Source organism: Oxyura jamaicensis, chromosome 9 (assembly GCF_011077185.1).
Source record: "Oxyura jamaicensis isolate SHBP4307 breed ruddy duck chromosome 9, BPBGC_Ojam_1.0, whole genome shotgun sequence".
Taxonomy (NCBI): Eukaryota; Metazoa; Chordata; class Aves; order Anseriformes; family Anatidae; genus Oxyura; species Oxyura jamaicensis.
In genome coordinates this window covers 12,262,751-12,279,232 of record NC_048901.1, presented here as the reverse complement: position 1 = coordinate 12,279,232, position 16,482 = coordinate 12,262,751, and the positions used below count along the sequence as shown (strand labels likewise).

The 16,482-nt window shown below is 40.5% G+C and overlaps 2 protein-coding genes across 2 annotated transcripts in view; both read left to right on the top strand.

The window, feature by feature from the left end:
- PARL (presenilin associated rhomboid like) overlaps window positions 1-12,558 on the top strand; it is a 13,246-nt gene extending 688 nt beyond the window's left edge. The window contains exons 3-10 of the mRNA XM_035334784.1: window positions 111-272; window positions 2,189-2,237; window positions 3,769-3,864; window positions 5,102-5,251; window positions 6,314-6,384; window positions 7,503-7,604; window positions 9,457-9,554; window positions 11,474-12,558. Of these exons, the coding sequence (XP_035190675.1) occupies window positions 111-272; window positions 2,189-2,237; window positions 3,769-3,864; window positions 5,102-5,251; window positions 6,314-6,384; window positions 7,503-7,604; window positions 9,457-9,554; window positions 11,474-11,588 (843 nt within the window). The 3' untranslated portion in view covers window positions 11,589-12,558. The remainder of the gene's footprint in view (window positions 1-110; window positions 273-2,188; window positions 2,238-3,768; window positions 3,865-5,101; window positions 5,252-6,313; window positions 6,385-7,502; window positions 7,605-9,456; window positions 9,555-11,473) is intronic.
- Window positions 12,559-16,068: 3,510 nt separating this feature from the next.
- The window catches only part of MAP6D1 (MAP6 domain containing 1), a 13,086-nt gene continuing 12,672 nt past the window's right edge, over window positions 16,069-16,482 (top strand). Inside the window, exons 1-2 of the mRNA XM_035334783.1 lie at window positions 16,069-16,083; window positions 16,154-16,475. Of these exons, the coding sequence (XP_035190674.1) occupies window positions 16,248-16,475 (228 nt within the window). The 5' untranslated portion in view covers window positions 16,069-16,083; window positions 16,154-16,247. The remainder of the gene's footprint in view (window positions 16,084-16,153; window positions 16,476-16,482) is intronic.

Genomic DNA, 16,482 nt, shown 5'->3' with positions numbered 1-16,482 from the left:
CAGGCCGCTGCTGTTCGCCGTGGGGGTGAGTGGCTCGGCGGGCAGGGAGGGAGCCTCCGCGGGCCTCGCCGGCGGAGGCCCGGCCGCGGGCCGCCGCCGCCCCGGGCTGAGGTTATCCCGCCGTTGCCCAGTTCACAGGCACCGCCTTTGGGGCCGCTGCCATCTGGCAGTACGAGGCGCTCAAGTCCCGGGTCCAGACGTATTTTGAGGAAGCTCGGGCGGACTGGTTGGACAAAATCCGGCCGCAGAAGAGGGGGGACTTCAGAAAGCAGGTACGTGTGCCGGCAGTGCCCGCACGGCTCCTGTGCTCTTTGCTCAGGCTTTTAATGCCGAGAGGTGACAGGTGCTCAGCAAACTGCTCCTCGTTCTAAGCAAATTACATTACTTTGTTCTCTGCAAATTACACTTCGTTTTAGGAAAAAAATGGTAGAATCAGCGATAGCAAACTAATTCACAGCATCATTGCACAACCTACATAGGAGACAAATGCCACGTTCACGCTGAAATGCAGGGAGGAGAAGTCAGGAATAGTCAATAAATATCTATAAAGGATATACCTTTTGCTTTTTCGCTATCAAAAAATTCAAACTGACATTTTTAAGCATTCTCAAAACCAAAATTGAGCTCCCAGAGATGGTAGAACTGGCTTAAATTCTGAACATTAAGCGTATTTTTTTTGTTGTTGTTTAATCTTCTGGCTTCAGAAATGCATTCAGGTTTTCAGCCTTTACAGACCATCAGGGTTTGAGGGGCTTTTGTAAAGAAAGTTGACATTTCCATCCAACTACTTTGCTTTGAAATTTGGGCAATAAGAACAACATAACTACTGCAAGACTTGTCGTACAGTTAGTTGGCATCCTGACAGATACCAGTCATTCAGTTTTCAGTTAAGCGTATTTAAAACCAAAAAAAAATGCATGTGTTTCAAGGTTACTGCTGTGGCATGTGGTAGACCAGGCTTGATTACTTGTTCTGGTCTGCTTTTTCAAGGGAGGTGGGGCTGAGCGTGCTGCTGGAGAAGCACGGTGTCCTGGATGGCACACAGAGGAGCTGGTTTTGTAACACCAATTGTGTGCGCTGTGGTACTTTTTTCCAAATGGGCACGCTTTCCTGCTCAGTTTATATGAAGTGCAGGTGAGATTATGACTGCCCCTGAATTATATGTCAAATAATTTTGGTTTTGTACTTTTGTTTTCCTTCAAAACCCGAAGGGGAAGATTTGCTGAATAGCTATCCAGAAATAAAACCACCCTGTTGTTAATAGGCTTAAATTCCCAACCCGTCTTCAGTAGGTAAGTTCTGTTTTTAGATTCAGGATCTCCCAATAGACTCTGAGGGCATTCTATCACTGTGTTACAGAAAAATGATCTTAGTTTAGTGTCTTTGTACTGGAGAAATTGATAGGAGATACGGATATCTGTCCTGTGCCAGAGCATTAAACAAAAAATGCAGTGAAGCTGTTACACAGATACCAGATCGCACACAGGTAGTTTCATAGAGCATTATTTCTTCCTGCCTCCAGCCTATAGCTCAGTTTTTGACATTGCCCCCATTGATATGATTGGAAGGTCATGGAGCTAGCAAGAAAATATTTGTCCAAAATAATTCAGAAAGCTTGAAAAGTGGAAGCGGGGGATGGAGTTTGCGTGTGGGCTGACTGCACTCAAAATAAACTTTTTCAGGGGTTTTAAACTTGGGTGAGCTGGACGCAAGGGGGAATGGATTCCACATCTTGTGAGCCACCTCTGCAAAAGTGACCCTGGCACAAAAGTGGAATCTCTGAAAGGTGGGTGGTGTGATGTTAGATAGCATTAGGGTGAGGCTTAGTCGAGGCAAGGTCGATGCTTACTTTAGCATGTTACCAAAGACAGCATTATGGGCTATATCCTTCTTCAGTACAAGCAGAGGTAACCCATGCAGTTCTGCAAAATGATATAACCCAATTCTTTTTGAAGAAATTCTTGATCTACTCTTGGATATTAAATGAGAAGGAAGGTAGATAACTACTCTTGAGTAAGGAAATGCTGACTTAAAAAGCTAAATCCCTAAGAAAAATAACAAGTTTGAAGCTGATTTCCTTGACAGATTTCAAACAAATGCTTTTCTTAAAAAGGTAGACCTTTCTGTGACTATTTCTGAATTTACAAATACCCTGCAATGGCACTGATGAATACCAATTCTGTTTCAGGTTAACAGCTGGTGGAATAACCTGACTGAGGGTCAGCGGACTGTGACAGGTTTGTGTTAGCTTACAAGTATTAGACATTCACAGGAAGAGAAATATGGCAAACAGGTACAGTATGTTAAAACAGATGGCTTTCATACCACATTTAGGTTGTTAGGCACCAAGCATGTGTAAACTTATACCTGCACATACATGGTTTCTATTACACTTCTCAGAATATATCTTTATATGCATCAAAAATTCCTCTGCATCTGTGTGAGATTACAGAGGATTAGCTAGAATCCAGAACTGGAATGTTTTTTTCAGGAACTGTGGAAAAACAGAAAATACTTTTAGAAGTAACATGAGCTAGTTATGTGCTTTTTTCATGCAATTCTGTAAGCACTGTCTTGAAAGATTAGGTAGTTGTGAGGTGTCCCTAAATTGTGTGACCTTTTCACCCAACAAAGGTTGGCTAGAGTTGCATACTCTGTTAAATAGTATGGCTGTGTTCACCACCACAGGGAGGAATATAACATTATGTTTTGTCATTTGTTTTTTACATTGTACAATGACTTGAATTACTTTTCAACATGCAGTCAGGTCACGATACAGATAAGTGTTGTATTGGGTCTGGACGGTGAAGACTCTTAATCTCTAGTCTCTAGAGCATCTCTCAACATTTAGTTGATCTAATAAACTATCTAAATTCTAGCTGGTATATCCTGAGCCATTGGGATGCTTGCCCTTGACTGCCATCACAAGATTGGGCTTCCTGTACTGAAACGGTTGACGGTTCTGTGACATCTTGGTGCAGCATGCAAGGAAAATATTTCCTCTAACATAATGGAGCAAGATAGAGCGTCAAGAGATGTATAAAAGTTTTGGTTCTAGGACTTATATGTTGCGGTTTCTCACCATTCTTACATTTTGTTACGAACTTCAAATAGAGAATCATTATGTGATACTTACTACTCTGTAAAGGAAGCACAATTATTTTCCCCTTAAATGTTTTTAGCTATTGTAAAATGTTGTAAATGGCTAACTGTTTCTATAATAATAGAGGAGGCACTATAAACAAGAAACAAATTTGCATTGCTGTATTTCTAATCATGTACATTCTCTTTTAAACTAAAATAAGACCACAGCAAACATCTGAAGTAAAAAGCCGTGTTTGCTATCTCACAGGGATGACTATGCTTTAGCAATGCCAAGTCAACTTTTTACGCTTCATATCTAACTGGTGTCATTAGAATCCCTTCAAAACCAAAGCTGTCTGTAAAATGGAAGGATATATACTGCATGTTTGTATGGTTCCCCTAGCCTTCTCCCCTCCATGTGCAGTTAAATGCATCTGTGCAGCTGGTTGGTGGCATTTGGGAATAAGCAGCTAGAGGCAAGCAATGGACCTCTTTTAGCCGGTTCTTCTAAGTTTTCTAAGATTTCCATTATATAAGCTGAATTCCTGTATTTCTTTTTACTTTTTCTAAACTCCATAAAGTTTACAGTATGATTTTTTGCAAGCGTACATCTGAATGCCTGTTTACAGTAAGTATTTTGGCATGTTACATTCAAAATTTGTTTATACTTTTCCCTCTTACTAGGTATTATAGCTGCAAATGTCTTCGTATTCTGTTTATGGAGGCTACCTGGTATGCGACGGATTATGTTTACGTATTTCACCTCAGATCCATCCTCCAGTAAGTCAACAGTAATTTGGGTGACTTTTCTTTGTTGGTGTATAATAGAGCCTTTGATCGTACCGCAAAAGCTTGGGATGGTGCTTTGATTGTGGGTGATGGAGCTGCAAGTAAGCTCAGTCATGCCCAAACACGTCATTTTGTCCAGATAGGAAACACTTTGAATGGAGAAAAAGTTAGAGGTAATGTAGATTTTTTGTTTGTCTGATTGTTTCTTTTAAGTCAAAAAAGAAACCACCACCTGTACTTCTCTAAATACTGTAAACTATCAGAACTGTTGCCTGCTGCCTGGCCTCTTGCTGCATTCAGTGGGATGCAGTTTCTGCCTTCCTAAAGATGAAGCGGCACTTCTGTTAGCGATATCAACCCCAGCTGCTTTCCTGGACAGAACACTAATCATCCCAGTCTTCAGAAAACATCAGTCTGTATGCTATGTACAGGCACCTTGTTTCAAACTTCGGGTGGCCTTGTGTTCCCCCCTCCTGCCAAACAAACAAACTTGGCTTTCACTGTGTGTGAAATATTTTGAAGAGGTTAACTTAGGGAAGTAAGTTACTAAAGTAAGTTACTAGTATATAATAGCAGAACAATTAGCTTTCATTTCCACAATAGAGAAAATAATTAAAAGAATGAGACAAATGTGCATGAGGAAAGTAGTTTCTGCTGAAATGCAAACTCAGCCAATTCCCACACTCCAAAGCTAAAGCTAGCAGTCATCCCAAACTCTCCTGCTTAAATGAAGTTGACCTTTAAACCTGCTAATTGACTTTTTTTTTTACATTTTCAAGGCTGCTGTTGCACAAAGAACTAGTTTTTCTTTTGAGAAGAAAGTTTTCCTTTCTGAAACAGTCTCCCTAGTAAAATCATATTATATAGTTTTTCCTATTAATATAATAAAAACTTTTGCCGTGTACATTTATCCAAATCTTTCTTTCCAAAGCACAGAACAAGTGTTTTTAGATTAAAGTTTTATGTGAAACTTTTCCTAGTAGGTAATTTAAGCTTTCTAAAGTAGCTGTTCATACAGCTTACATGTTTATGGGGTGTATGTTACATTTTTCAAGAGGTATTGCATGGAATTTGAAGTTTGTTACTTTTTTGGGTTTATTACATAATTTGTATTTGAGGATTCTAAGTACAATTAGCTTATAGTATCTCTTAATGAATTTCTAGTCTGCATGACATGTTCAAGTTAAGTTAAACACTGACTTATTTCATAACTTTTTCTCTCTTGTAGGAGCCTTGTGTTCTCCAATGCTGCTCTCTACGTTTAGTCACTTCTCTCTTTTCCACATGGCAGCAAATATGTATGTTCTATGGAGTTTTTCCAGCAGCATTGTCTCTCTTCTGGGATGTGAGCAGTTCATTGCAGTGTATCTTTCTGCTGGTAATGTGAAATACATATATTTGCAACATTCAAAAATATATATTAATGCAAATACAGTGTACGTGGTTAATAAGCATGTGATGACAGTGATTATTCAGCCCCACAGACTGCTCTATGCTAACTGTAGTGCTTATTTGCTGTCACATGGAAGTCTGATGGCTTTAGGGTACTGGGCTTCAAAATACCATGAAAATACAAGTATCTGGTGTACAGTCATGCTTAGTTACTGTACTGGGTTGGGCTGTGCTGGAGTAACTTTCCCTGCAGCAACCCATGCAGTTCGGCGCTCTGCACCTGTCGCTAGAACAGCACTGGTATCATACCAGCGTTGTCTCCTGCTGAGCAGTGCTGGCACAGCATCAGGACTCCCTCTAATCCCCCAGAGCCAGCAAGCTGGGGGTGGGCAAGAGGGGAGGAAGGAACATCAGCAGGGTAGCTGACCTAAACCAACCAAAGGGATATTCCATACCATGTGATGTCACACTCAGCAATAAAAGGTGGAACAAGGAAGAAGAGAGGTGGGTTCTTGTGAAAACGTCTGTCCTCCTGAACAATGGCTATGTGCATTGAGGCCCTGCTTCAAGGACGTGGTCAAGCATCACTCACTGGTGGGAAGTAGAGAGTAATTTCTTTCCTCTGCACTTCCACACGGCCTTTACTTGTTTTCCCCCCTTTTCCCTTTAGTATTGTTATTTAATTAATACTAATTTTCCCATAATAATTATGTTTCCTTTAATTAAATTATGCTTCTCTCAACCTGTGAGGTTTTTGTTTTTTTTTCCTTTTCCTCTTCCCTTCCTCTTCTGAGTAGGGGGAGTGAGAGAGCAGTTGTAGTGGAGTTCACGTGCCCAGCAAGGTAAAACCACCACAGTCACCAAAACAAAGTAGCTCTTAGAGCAGACTCATGGGAATTTCCTATGAAAAGCTTACAGTTCATTCAAGTTTTTTTTTTTAAAAAGGCCCCACATTAGCTTCTTTAGAATGTACCAATGATGTTGTTTAACTTTCTGATGCTTGCCTGCACTGCAGACATCGTTTCTAATTGTTACTTTACCTTTCTAGGTGTTGTCTCTACTTTTGTCAGTTATGTTGCTAAAATGGCCACTGGAAAGTTTGAACCATCCCTTGGAGCTGTGAGTATTTGGAATATAAGAGACTCTATATAGTACCTGATGTTATTTTCATAGCCTGCTGTCGTCTTTTACCTGCTTAAAAGAATACATTCTGGATGATAGAAACCAGGAAGGGTTATTGAAACCAAGCAATCTAGCAGTTACTCCTGTGCAAGAACTTGTCTATTCTTCAAATATTTCAACTCTTGCAGTGAAAGCCCAGAATTAACACATATTGTAGTGGGTTGTAAATGAGTACTTAATGAGCAGGACCTCATCACTGAGCAGATAGTTCAGTTCTGCAACTTATTTCAAAGCTGTTATTACATAATTGTGTATAATTGTTTTCTCTAACTGAAAACACTACTTTTGAAAATCACGTAACCAGTCAGAATCAGCATGGGATGCTAGTGGAAGCTATAGGGAATACTGTGCAGAAAGCAGCACTGCTGCCCAAAGTCTTACTATATGTAAGGTACGAGGAGGGTCAAGGACATGTTATGGTTATCTGTTCTTTACAAGTATTTTTAGTACTATGTTTTAAAACACTGAGCTTACTATAAATTTGAAGTGAACCTAGCCATTTGCCAAGTTTTACAGCCTTCTTCTTTTACTAAACTGTTAGCTTTTAACAAAGGTTCTCATTTTTCAATGGGAATGAAAAATGTTATGGGAAGTCCCCAAGTTAGGGTTTTGTTAATGCTGTCTTATTTTCCCTTTATTTTATGAATAAATTATATCTGGAGCAACTTTCCATTAGTTTTACTGACTTGAACTTACTGAAATTGACACATGTTGCATTAGTTGATGGTATTCACAGCCTTTCCATTGTGAATTTTCATGGGATACAAAAGCCTGCAGTCACTTCAGTACAAACCATGGATTTGTTGTTTCATTGACAAATGACTTGTTCCTGTCCTAGCTAAGAGCATGAGTTTTTTCCCAGTACTTGTAGTTTTAGATATTGACCTTAAAGCCTTATTTTTGTTCTCAACGTTGCTGTGATACTTCATGACCTATCACAGGGCTGTGTTAGAAGAATAATGAAAGCCAAAAGGAAAAAGGCTCACATTCAGAAAAATATTTTTTCCCTTACATAATATCTCAGTTTACTTCCATATCTTTTAATGTTTTTACAGTCAGGAGCTATAATGACTGTCCTTGCAGCTGTATGCACAAAGATGCCAGAAGCAAAACTAGCCATCATATTTCTTCCAATGTTCACATTTACAGCAGGAAGTGTAAGTACCTTTGAACTTCAAAAGAAATCCTACACTTAAAACGTTTTTGTGTACCTATCCCTTATCTTAAGGCATGTCCTCTTCGTTTGTGTTTCTAAGCTGTTAAATTTACTTTGAAAAGAACTACAAGGTCATGGAAGACCTGGAGACTGATTCTGAGTTAATGCAGCCTGGCAGAGTCACTTACACAAGCGTGCAGTGGATTCAGAATTATCCTAAATTTCATCCTCCATGGGTGTGTTGCAAATCTGATACTAAGAGGTGAAGGAAATTGGGAGTTCTGTCTGAGGACTGCGTGCACACAAACTGTTCAGCTATGTACTGTTCAGACATTAGAAAGACAAGTCTTTCTGAAGGGCAATATTTTGTATAGCAATAGTTGTTACAGACTAATATCTAAATTCTCTTTTTGAAGAAAGATTGGTCAAGACTGAGAAAAAAGAATCTTGCTTCTCAAGGGAAATAACATTCTAGCCCTAGAAGAACATCTGTTACGACTTCCAAGAACATTCTTGGGTTAAAAACAAACTGCTGAGACTTCCCTTTATGTGTGCTACTAGCAGTCCATTTTTCATTAAATGCTTTGAGATGCATTCATACATATACCACTTAAGAAAAGCTTCTCATGTATATTTTGATTTGCTTAAATAAGTTAATCGCCTGTGGTCCACCACTTAACAGTTGCTTTCCTATGTTACCTAAGGTGGTTAATCTTTGTCATCCCAACTGATGCGGTTTAATATTTTTTGTAAATACAGCTTACAGATTTCAACAACGTTCTCGAATATAGCCTTCATGTTTTTCTTGCCCTTCTGTTTGAGTGGATATGTTGTGGTTTTATTTATTTATTTATTGCATGCTCACCTTCAATTGCATCTTTCCTGAAAAGAAACCAGGGTGAAAATACTGTCAGAGCCACAGATAGCATTGCCATGAGGAAGCACTCATTACAACAATAAATAAGGAACATTGGCTATTATGGTGTAAATCTCAGAATATTTTCTGATACAGCCTTTAAATGCTAGAAGTTCTTAGTAATTTCTAAACTTCACGTACTCCAGTAGCCTACCTCAGGTATACTGTAATGGGCTTTTAAAAGAAAAAAGCCAATATAGCAACATAGCTTCTATTTTAACACCTATGCTCAAGGAAAGAAATTCTACTTAAAGTAACACGTCATCCTGACATTACTTCTGTCAGTCTCTTGAAATGATGCATTTAGTAAAATGTTGCATAATTACAACTATAGTGATTTGTGACTCCTGAGGATGTTAAACTATTGCTCATGGTTCTTGCCATGGAATTGTTCACTGTCATCCTGATTTTCTTCCTTCTAACAGATGGGTCACTTAAGAATGTGTGATGATCAATAGCTGTCAGAGGGGAAGACAGGGATGCTGCCCCACATTGTTCTGTCCAGTAGAGGGTTGTGTCATTCAGCTATGTCAGAATTAGTGAACGAGAATACTACAGTTTTGTATTTTATGGTGTCTTTTATGACTGTACTTCTTCCCAGGTAGTTTTCTCTTTTTTTCTGACCTAAGTTTAGAAAATATACTGACCTAAGTTTAAAATATATATAGTTGTAGAAATAAAGCTTTGAACAAATAAATTGTTTGAGAAGACAACGTTCCTATCCAGCATTATTCTATGGTTGCTCATGACTGTATTTTGGCAGCACAGTACAGCTAACAGACTGTCCATTTTTAAAATATTTTTTACAGTGTTTGCATTGATAAAAAGTTTAATAGATGCTTTTTGATCCAAATGTTTGCTGTGTATAAAGCCTTGTTACCAGTGCTCATTATATACTGTGGCTGATCCTGTCTGTTCATGTTCTCTTCCTTTCCAGGCTTTAAAAGCCATAATTGCATTTGACACTGCAGGGCTTGCTCTAGGCTGGAGATTTTTTGATCATGCTGCACATCTAGGGGGAGCTCTATTTGGAATGTAAGTCTGGTTTATATTTAAACTCCTCCTATTCACTTTCTGAATATTCGCAAATTTGCTTTCTTCCTGCACTTCCCTGACTTAGTCTTCTCTTTGAATTTTGTGGGGTTTGGAAAGTTGTCTTGAATAGCACTGAAGATATCTAGCCATTATTCTTGCAATGCCATAAAATTGCATGGAAAATACTGTTAACAAATTCCTAGAACTGAAAGAAGCTGAGTCATCTTGAAATGACAGGTTAAATGTTTGATTGTCCTGTCATTGTAACCTGGACTGTCTTTCTCTGTCCTGCTCTCTCCCCAGAACATTGAAGAGAGTCGTAAGACAGAATACATTATCACAAAACACGGCATGGACAAATTAAAACATCTCTTGAGTTGAACAGCTAACAAAATTCTCGTGTATGAATGTTTCTAATTACCAGTTTGGAAAGAGCTGAATGAGAATGAGCAGAGGCCAAGTTCTTCAGACAGCCTTTACTGTTGTTTATCAGTGTTGCTGCTTTCATCTTTTTGTGGAGCCTAATTGAGAACTACTAGAAACTAGTTTCTAGCAAACAGTTCTGCATTGTTCATGTTTGAACTGTATTACCTAATGAGTTTTTCCCCTTTTCACACCGACTGTTGTCTTAACTTGCACACTTATTGCTAAGAGCATTTTTAAACATAAGTTAAAAGCCTACCCAAATTTTAACTAGGACAGATAATAAATGAATTTAAAGCTCCATGCAGAAGTGTGCCCAGTAAGTTTATTCTGCAGCAACCTTATCAAGGAACTTAGGAACCTTTGGAAATTTGCAGAATGTTGTTCCTTTGATCTTTTCATAAGATCAGACTGCACAGTGATTAACAGTATTTGTTCACACAGTGTGACTAGTCTGGAAGATATATTCTAGAAGTTGGAGAGTACTAATTTTGGTCTCCAGACTGGTTTGCCTTTGTTTGCTGTTTCTTTACTTCAGTGTAAGTTTTACCTTGCACAGCCTGTTTTCCACCCTTTCTCTGGCATCACAGAGGCAGTTGGCGTAGGCTTTCCAATTTGTAGCTACTTTCTGCCTTGATGCAGCTATATCAGCTTGCCGTAATACAGACTTGTATATTATTAAAATAAGATAGCAGATGCAGTAAAGACATGTTTTAAAAGTAACTTTTTCTTTCATATATGTGTGCCTGTATGTTCTACTCAGAGATCATTTTGGCCACTTCATCCTTAAAGAGGGCCTCTGCAAACAACTGTCCATTTCAGAAAGCCACTATATGACCTCCTGGAATGGCCTGACAGTTCTAGCTAAGCTAGTGTCTCATACAAAAGTACTTACTGAAGGCTCGTGTTAGAACCTTCAACGTATTTTTATGTGATTGCTTCCCCTTCCACTTCTCTCTCTCCTGTCCTCCATAACCTCCCTTGCTTAATCACTTATACAAAACTGTATGAAAATCAGTATAAATTGATTCAGAACACTTCAATAGATCAATTCTTCATTGAGTTGTTTATAGCAGAAAATTCACTTTAAAGGAGTGTGGCTGTTTATGGGGGAGTTTCTCTTGTGTTTACATACAAGAAAAATACTTTTTATCTGGTGGTGTTAGTAAGGATTAGCACAAGCAACTGTACTGTTTTAACAGGTTAAATGGAAGTAGGTTTTGTATCTCTTTAAATAGAATTCATGAGAGCATGAAATTGGAAGGTGTTCATGCCTTTAATTCTCAGGACTGAGACAAGCAAGAACATAAAAGTTAAATGGAGGGAGTCAAGAGAACAAGTGGCTTAGCTAACATCACTACTTTCCAAGAATGTTACTTGTGCCTCAGTTTAATCTTGTCTACTATTACAAGCATCTAGCTGCCTTTAGTGATCAGTCTATTCCTCAAATGCTGAGAAAAGTTGCAGTTAAATTTAACTAGTACTTTATTTTTCAGGTGGTATGTGACTTATGGTCACGAGCTCATATGGAAAAACAGAGAACCTCTGGTGAAAGCTTGGCATGAACTGAGGACAAAGAACACGGGAAAAGGAGGTGGAAGATCTAATTAATCCTAATCCTAGAGGTTTCTTGTGCTGAAGTGGTATATTACTTGAAGACATGGGATTGAATTGGTTTTGAAGGTTGTTTTTTCTTGCTACTCCACATTAGAAACCTCAGCTCCTTAGAGGACTAACATAAACTACAGTTACAAAAAGGCATATCAATAGAAAATGAACTCTGACAAAGGTGGAACGATAAAGGTTTTTATCCTATTTCCCTGCAGTAGCAGCCTGTGTTACATTTTTTTTTAAAGATGCACAAAGCTTTCCAATAAAGTTATCAACAAACTGTAAGTTTAGCGTAGCTGGTTAATACTTAGGAAGGTACCTATCTGAAATACTGTGGGATCCATACCCCCTAGTGTCCACCAAACAACACTGGGTGCTTTTCTAGTTTTAGACATAGCCTAATTGGGCTCAGCATAATGCTACTATGATGAAGTTCAGTGGTCTCTATTGTTGAAAAGATTGGGTTAGTTAAGACAATGGTCTCTTCTGATCTAAACTTGAAATACATGAAGCAATACTGTCAGGTTTGTACAGGTAGACATAGCCTACATCCTGGTTAATGGTCCAGCTTTATTCATCACCTTATTCAATGTCTTAATGTCTCTGTGCTTCCAAGATACTGTCGTATCTTGTTATACTTTACTAACAAGATATCTGTTTATCTCTTTCATAATTATGTGAGAGAAAGAATTTCCTACACTGGGGTTTTAGACATTTTACCTTAAGTTGTACTGCTTTCTCTCTCTTCTACTGCATTAATCTTTTAAGTTGTGCTCTTTTGTAGATTTCGTTAAGTTTTTTTTGTAAGAATTTCAGAACAATAACATTTGATTCAGAATCTGCTGTTAAAAAAGAAATAAGCAGCTTCAACAAAAATGGAAGAGTCTGAGATCAGCAATATCGTAACCAGAAGCAACTGCTAAAGTAAGATTGATCACAGTACCGTGGCCAGTGTTCCTAATTATACAAATAAAAACACAAGTTGAATCTTGGGTCTGCTACTACTCTGTGCATGTCCCTTGTAAGAGGCTGAGGAGTCTGCCCAGGTACAAACTAGGGGAAACAAACCCTTAACTGCATGCTGTAGGTTAGATTAGTCATTCCAGATAGGCTGACCTGCTGAGGATCATGCTGCATCTTTGAGTGCAAACAAATAGACCTTTTTTAAAAATAAAAAATTTAAGCATAGTACATTACAGAAATTACATTTTCTGCATGTGTAAACAGCAGTGCTAAACAGTACCAGCTGTTTTAAGTGATTGAGTACAAACTTGCTTTGAACTCACATACTGTCATAGACTAGTGCTCAGTCTGTCATTTTACTTACCAAAACTTAAAGCATTTTTTTCCTCCCTTGGAAAATGAGACACATCGATGATTTGTTCATTTAAGTATCTTTTTACTTAAATGCTTAAAATAAAAGTACCTACTGTACCTTTTGCTCAATGCCAGAAGCTTTCCAGCTTCACCTTTCTTATCATTTTCACCCTCCTTTTCTCCGATACTTCAGGGCTAAGCATGCCAGTTCCTAGGGCTTCAGGCCCAGTGCAGTACTGCACACAGCGGAGGGCAGCCAGCTGTGCAGCAGGATGCACTTCTTCCAGCAGGAGTCACTGCCTGCAGCAGCAGGGAGGACAGCAGCAGCAGATGGCCATTAAACAGGCTTATGACACAGGAGGGAATGCTTCAGGCCAAAAGCAGCTCAAAAGCTGTAGCTCAGTGTTTCCCATGCTGGTTTTGCTCATACTTAAAACTCACATGGTGTCTTTGACCACTTTATTTCCCCCTTCATCTTCTCTACTCTACAACTTTTAGTCTCTTCAGCACTACTTTGAGGAATGGGATTTAAAGACCCTGACTGAATGCAGCAAGGAGTAACAGTGCAGGAGATGCACGATCCTGAAGGACATGACCTGCCTAGAAGAGTAAGCCAAGATCACAGTTAAGTTCTTTACCATATTGGTCAATGCCTGCCTCAAAGTTTGAAAGTCACATTCCTGTATCACTGGCACAGACTGGAATCCTACTCCGTGGTCAGTTAGACCTGCGAGAGCAGCATGGCATTGCTGTACCCTTTCAGTTCGCTGGAAGGTTGCAGATGAGTACCGAGATATTTCATGCTGATCCGTCAGAGGCAGTGCCTGCACTTCTGCTAGATTCTCAGAGTTGCAGGGGCTCACTGCTCCTGAGAAAAAAAAAAAGCATCTTGGAACAGCCAGAGAGGTTCAGAAGACACTGTTTGTTTCAGGCAGCAGCTGTGGTTAGGGGGTTTCATGCCAAAGTTTAGTTTACCTTAAGCTTAGGGTTAGCAGCATTCACCTTTCTAGAGGTTAGTCAATATCTGAATTTTCCACACAAATGTTAAATACTTGTAGAAGTTCCACGAGCAAGGTGGTACAAAAGCATTCATGTGGCCAAGCACCAAGTTCTTTGTCATCTTGTACCTCAACATTCACGCAGCACTGTACTGAAGTTAAACGGTCTTCTCTGGACCAAAACAAGTTTCAGACTGCAATAGAAAGTCAGTACTCAGTTCAGGCAGATGAGGAATGGCCTGGAGTTAGAACAGCTTACTGCAGCAGATACCTTTCTGGCAAACAAGTGCCCTTCTTCCAAACCCTACCATCAATATGTACCAGTATCTCAGTAGTCAGTCACATCTTTGAATGGCAAAGAAGTTACGAGAATGCAAGAGCACCACCATCACCAACAAACCCACAAATAATGAAAAAAAGCACACACTGCACGGAAAGGCTGCTTTCCCCTCTTTCAAAGAGCCTATTATTGTGACTAAAGATACAATGCGGTAATTATACAGATGCTTGGCAGAGACATCAGCTAGTGTTTGTGTTGGGGGGGGGAAAAACAGTTGTAAGTATAAAGTTATGGTTAAACATGAATAAGGAGAATTGTTCACCTTTTCAACCTTTTTAAGAAAGTCTAGCCTGGCCTTGCCATGTTTAAGGAATATTTTGCTCCAGAGTACTAATCAGCTCTCCTGAAGTTTTATTTTAGTATTAGAACAGCCTGACTGAGCTTTCAGTCCCCATCCCTGGCAGTAAAAGCTGTTTTGCTTTATGATTTACAGGCTTGTCTTGGTCTTACTGTTGCAGTATCTCCCCCCTCCCCCCCTTTAATCATGATAAATCTCTTCTAAATGCAGTCTACTTTTTAATCTCATCCAGCTCCTCCTGGTTTCCCTGTCCGAGATACCCCCTTGCACCAACCTCATCCTACACGCTGGTGTGAGCAGCTACTCAAAGCCCTCCCCAATACCGTAGGTGGGCTCTGAGACGCACAGTGCCAGAGCAGTACTAGGAAGTGGTAGGCACAGCGGCAGCGGAGACATCCCATTTATTCCTTGATGTACTTTGCTCAGTCAGGCCTAAGAACAAGGATCAAAGCACCATTTGTACTTTGTCAGTAATAACATAATCAAATGGATGTTCTATTTTCACCTAGACTGTAAAAACATTTTTCTTGACCAGGATAAAGTGTCTAAACTTTTAAAATAAATTGTATTTGGGTAAAATTACAACATAGAGCAGAACACTTCTAGGAGAAAAAAAAAAAAAAGGCACCAGGAAATTAAGTGGCTCCCCACATACTCCTAAAACTAGGGTACTGTCTGGAGTTTGGGGGCAACAAGTGAAACTGAGCATCTGATATCCCACATATTTAGGCAGGATTTCTCCATGGGACCAAAATTTTATCTCAAATTTCTGAGGCTCCTTACCCTGACGCACATAAAAACAAGTAATTGAAACAGCTAGTAGCACCAGCAAGTGTCTAATCGTATGTTTTGGACAACACGATTATCTGTAAGGGATGTCTATCCATCTTTCTATAGCTGTTTCCCAGAGAGGCCAGACACTCAAAGAGAGGTCTGGTCATAGCCCACAGCCAGGTTTGTCTGTCCTTTCTACTGGAATCAGGTCCCAACCTCACCTGAAGTTTAAGATGCTAATGTGCCACTGCTTAGATGGCTTAGCTGGACGAGAGCAGATCTCTCAGCCTTCTGAGTTTCACTGCACAATTACTTTGTTTTTCAGTCTTACCAGATAACCGTCTGTAACTAGATTACTTTCTAAAAGGAGGTACCCATTAGCTTTTAAATAGATGGTTTTCTAATAGGTGGAGTCTGCTTGTGCTTCACTTTTACAGCCTCGTATTTCGTAGTTCAGCGACCTGACACAAGATTCAGATTCTTCCATAACACACTGAATGGGTTATTGTGGAGGAGCATCATGGCCCGCAGCCACTTATTACATAAGATGTCCAATTTCAAAAGCCAGATTTATCCCCAGCATAATTTTGTCAGCGTCGGTGATTTGCACCAGGACCGTTTGGTTTGAGACCCCAAACGCGCAAAGAAAACCTGCAAGCTCCAGTCCTCAGCAAGCAGTAATATCTGTGGATCGTGTATGCAGTAGCGCATCCAAGAGGTGCTGGGGTTTCGGGCTCCGAAGCCAAGCCGCTCAGTCGGGGACTCGCACCGCAGAGCTCGTCGTTCTCGCCGGGTCCCTACGCGAACGCCGCCCCTCGCAGCACGGCTGGGGCCGACCCCGAGCCCCGGACCGGGGAAGGGGCGGCGGGGGGAGGAGGAGGAGGAGGAGGAGCCGCTGATGAGGACCGGAGCCGGCTGCGGGCGCCGCGGCCATGGCCTGGCCCTGCATCAGCCGGGTGTGCTGCCTGGCGCGCTTCTGGAGCCAGCTGGACAAGTCGGACCTCTCCGTGCCGCTCACCATCCACAACTACTCGGCCATCGACGAGCCCGAGGAGGCTGCCAGAGGGGCCGAGAGCGGCGGCGCTTCCCCCCCGCCCCGGGGCTGCCGCCGCCCGCCCGCCGCCCCCCGCCCGCGGGCCGCCCCCGGGCAGCCGGGGGGGCGCAGGA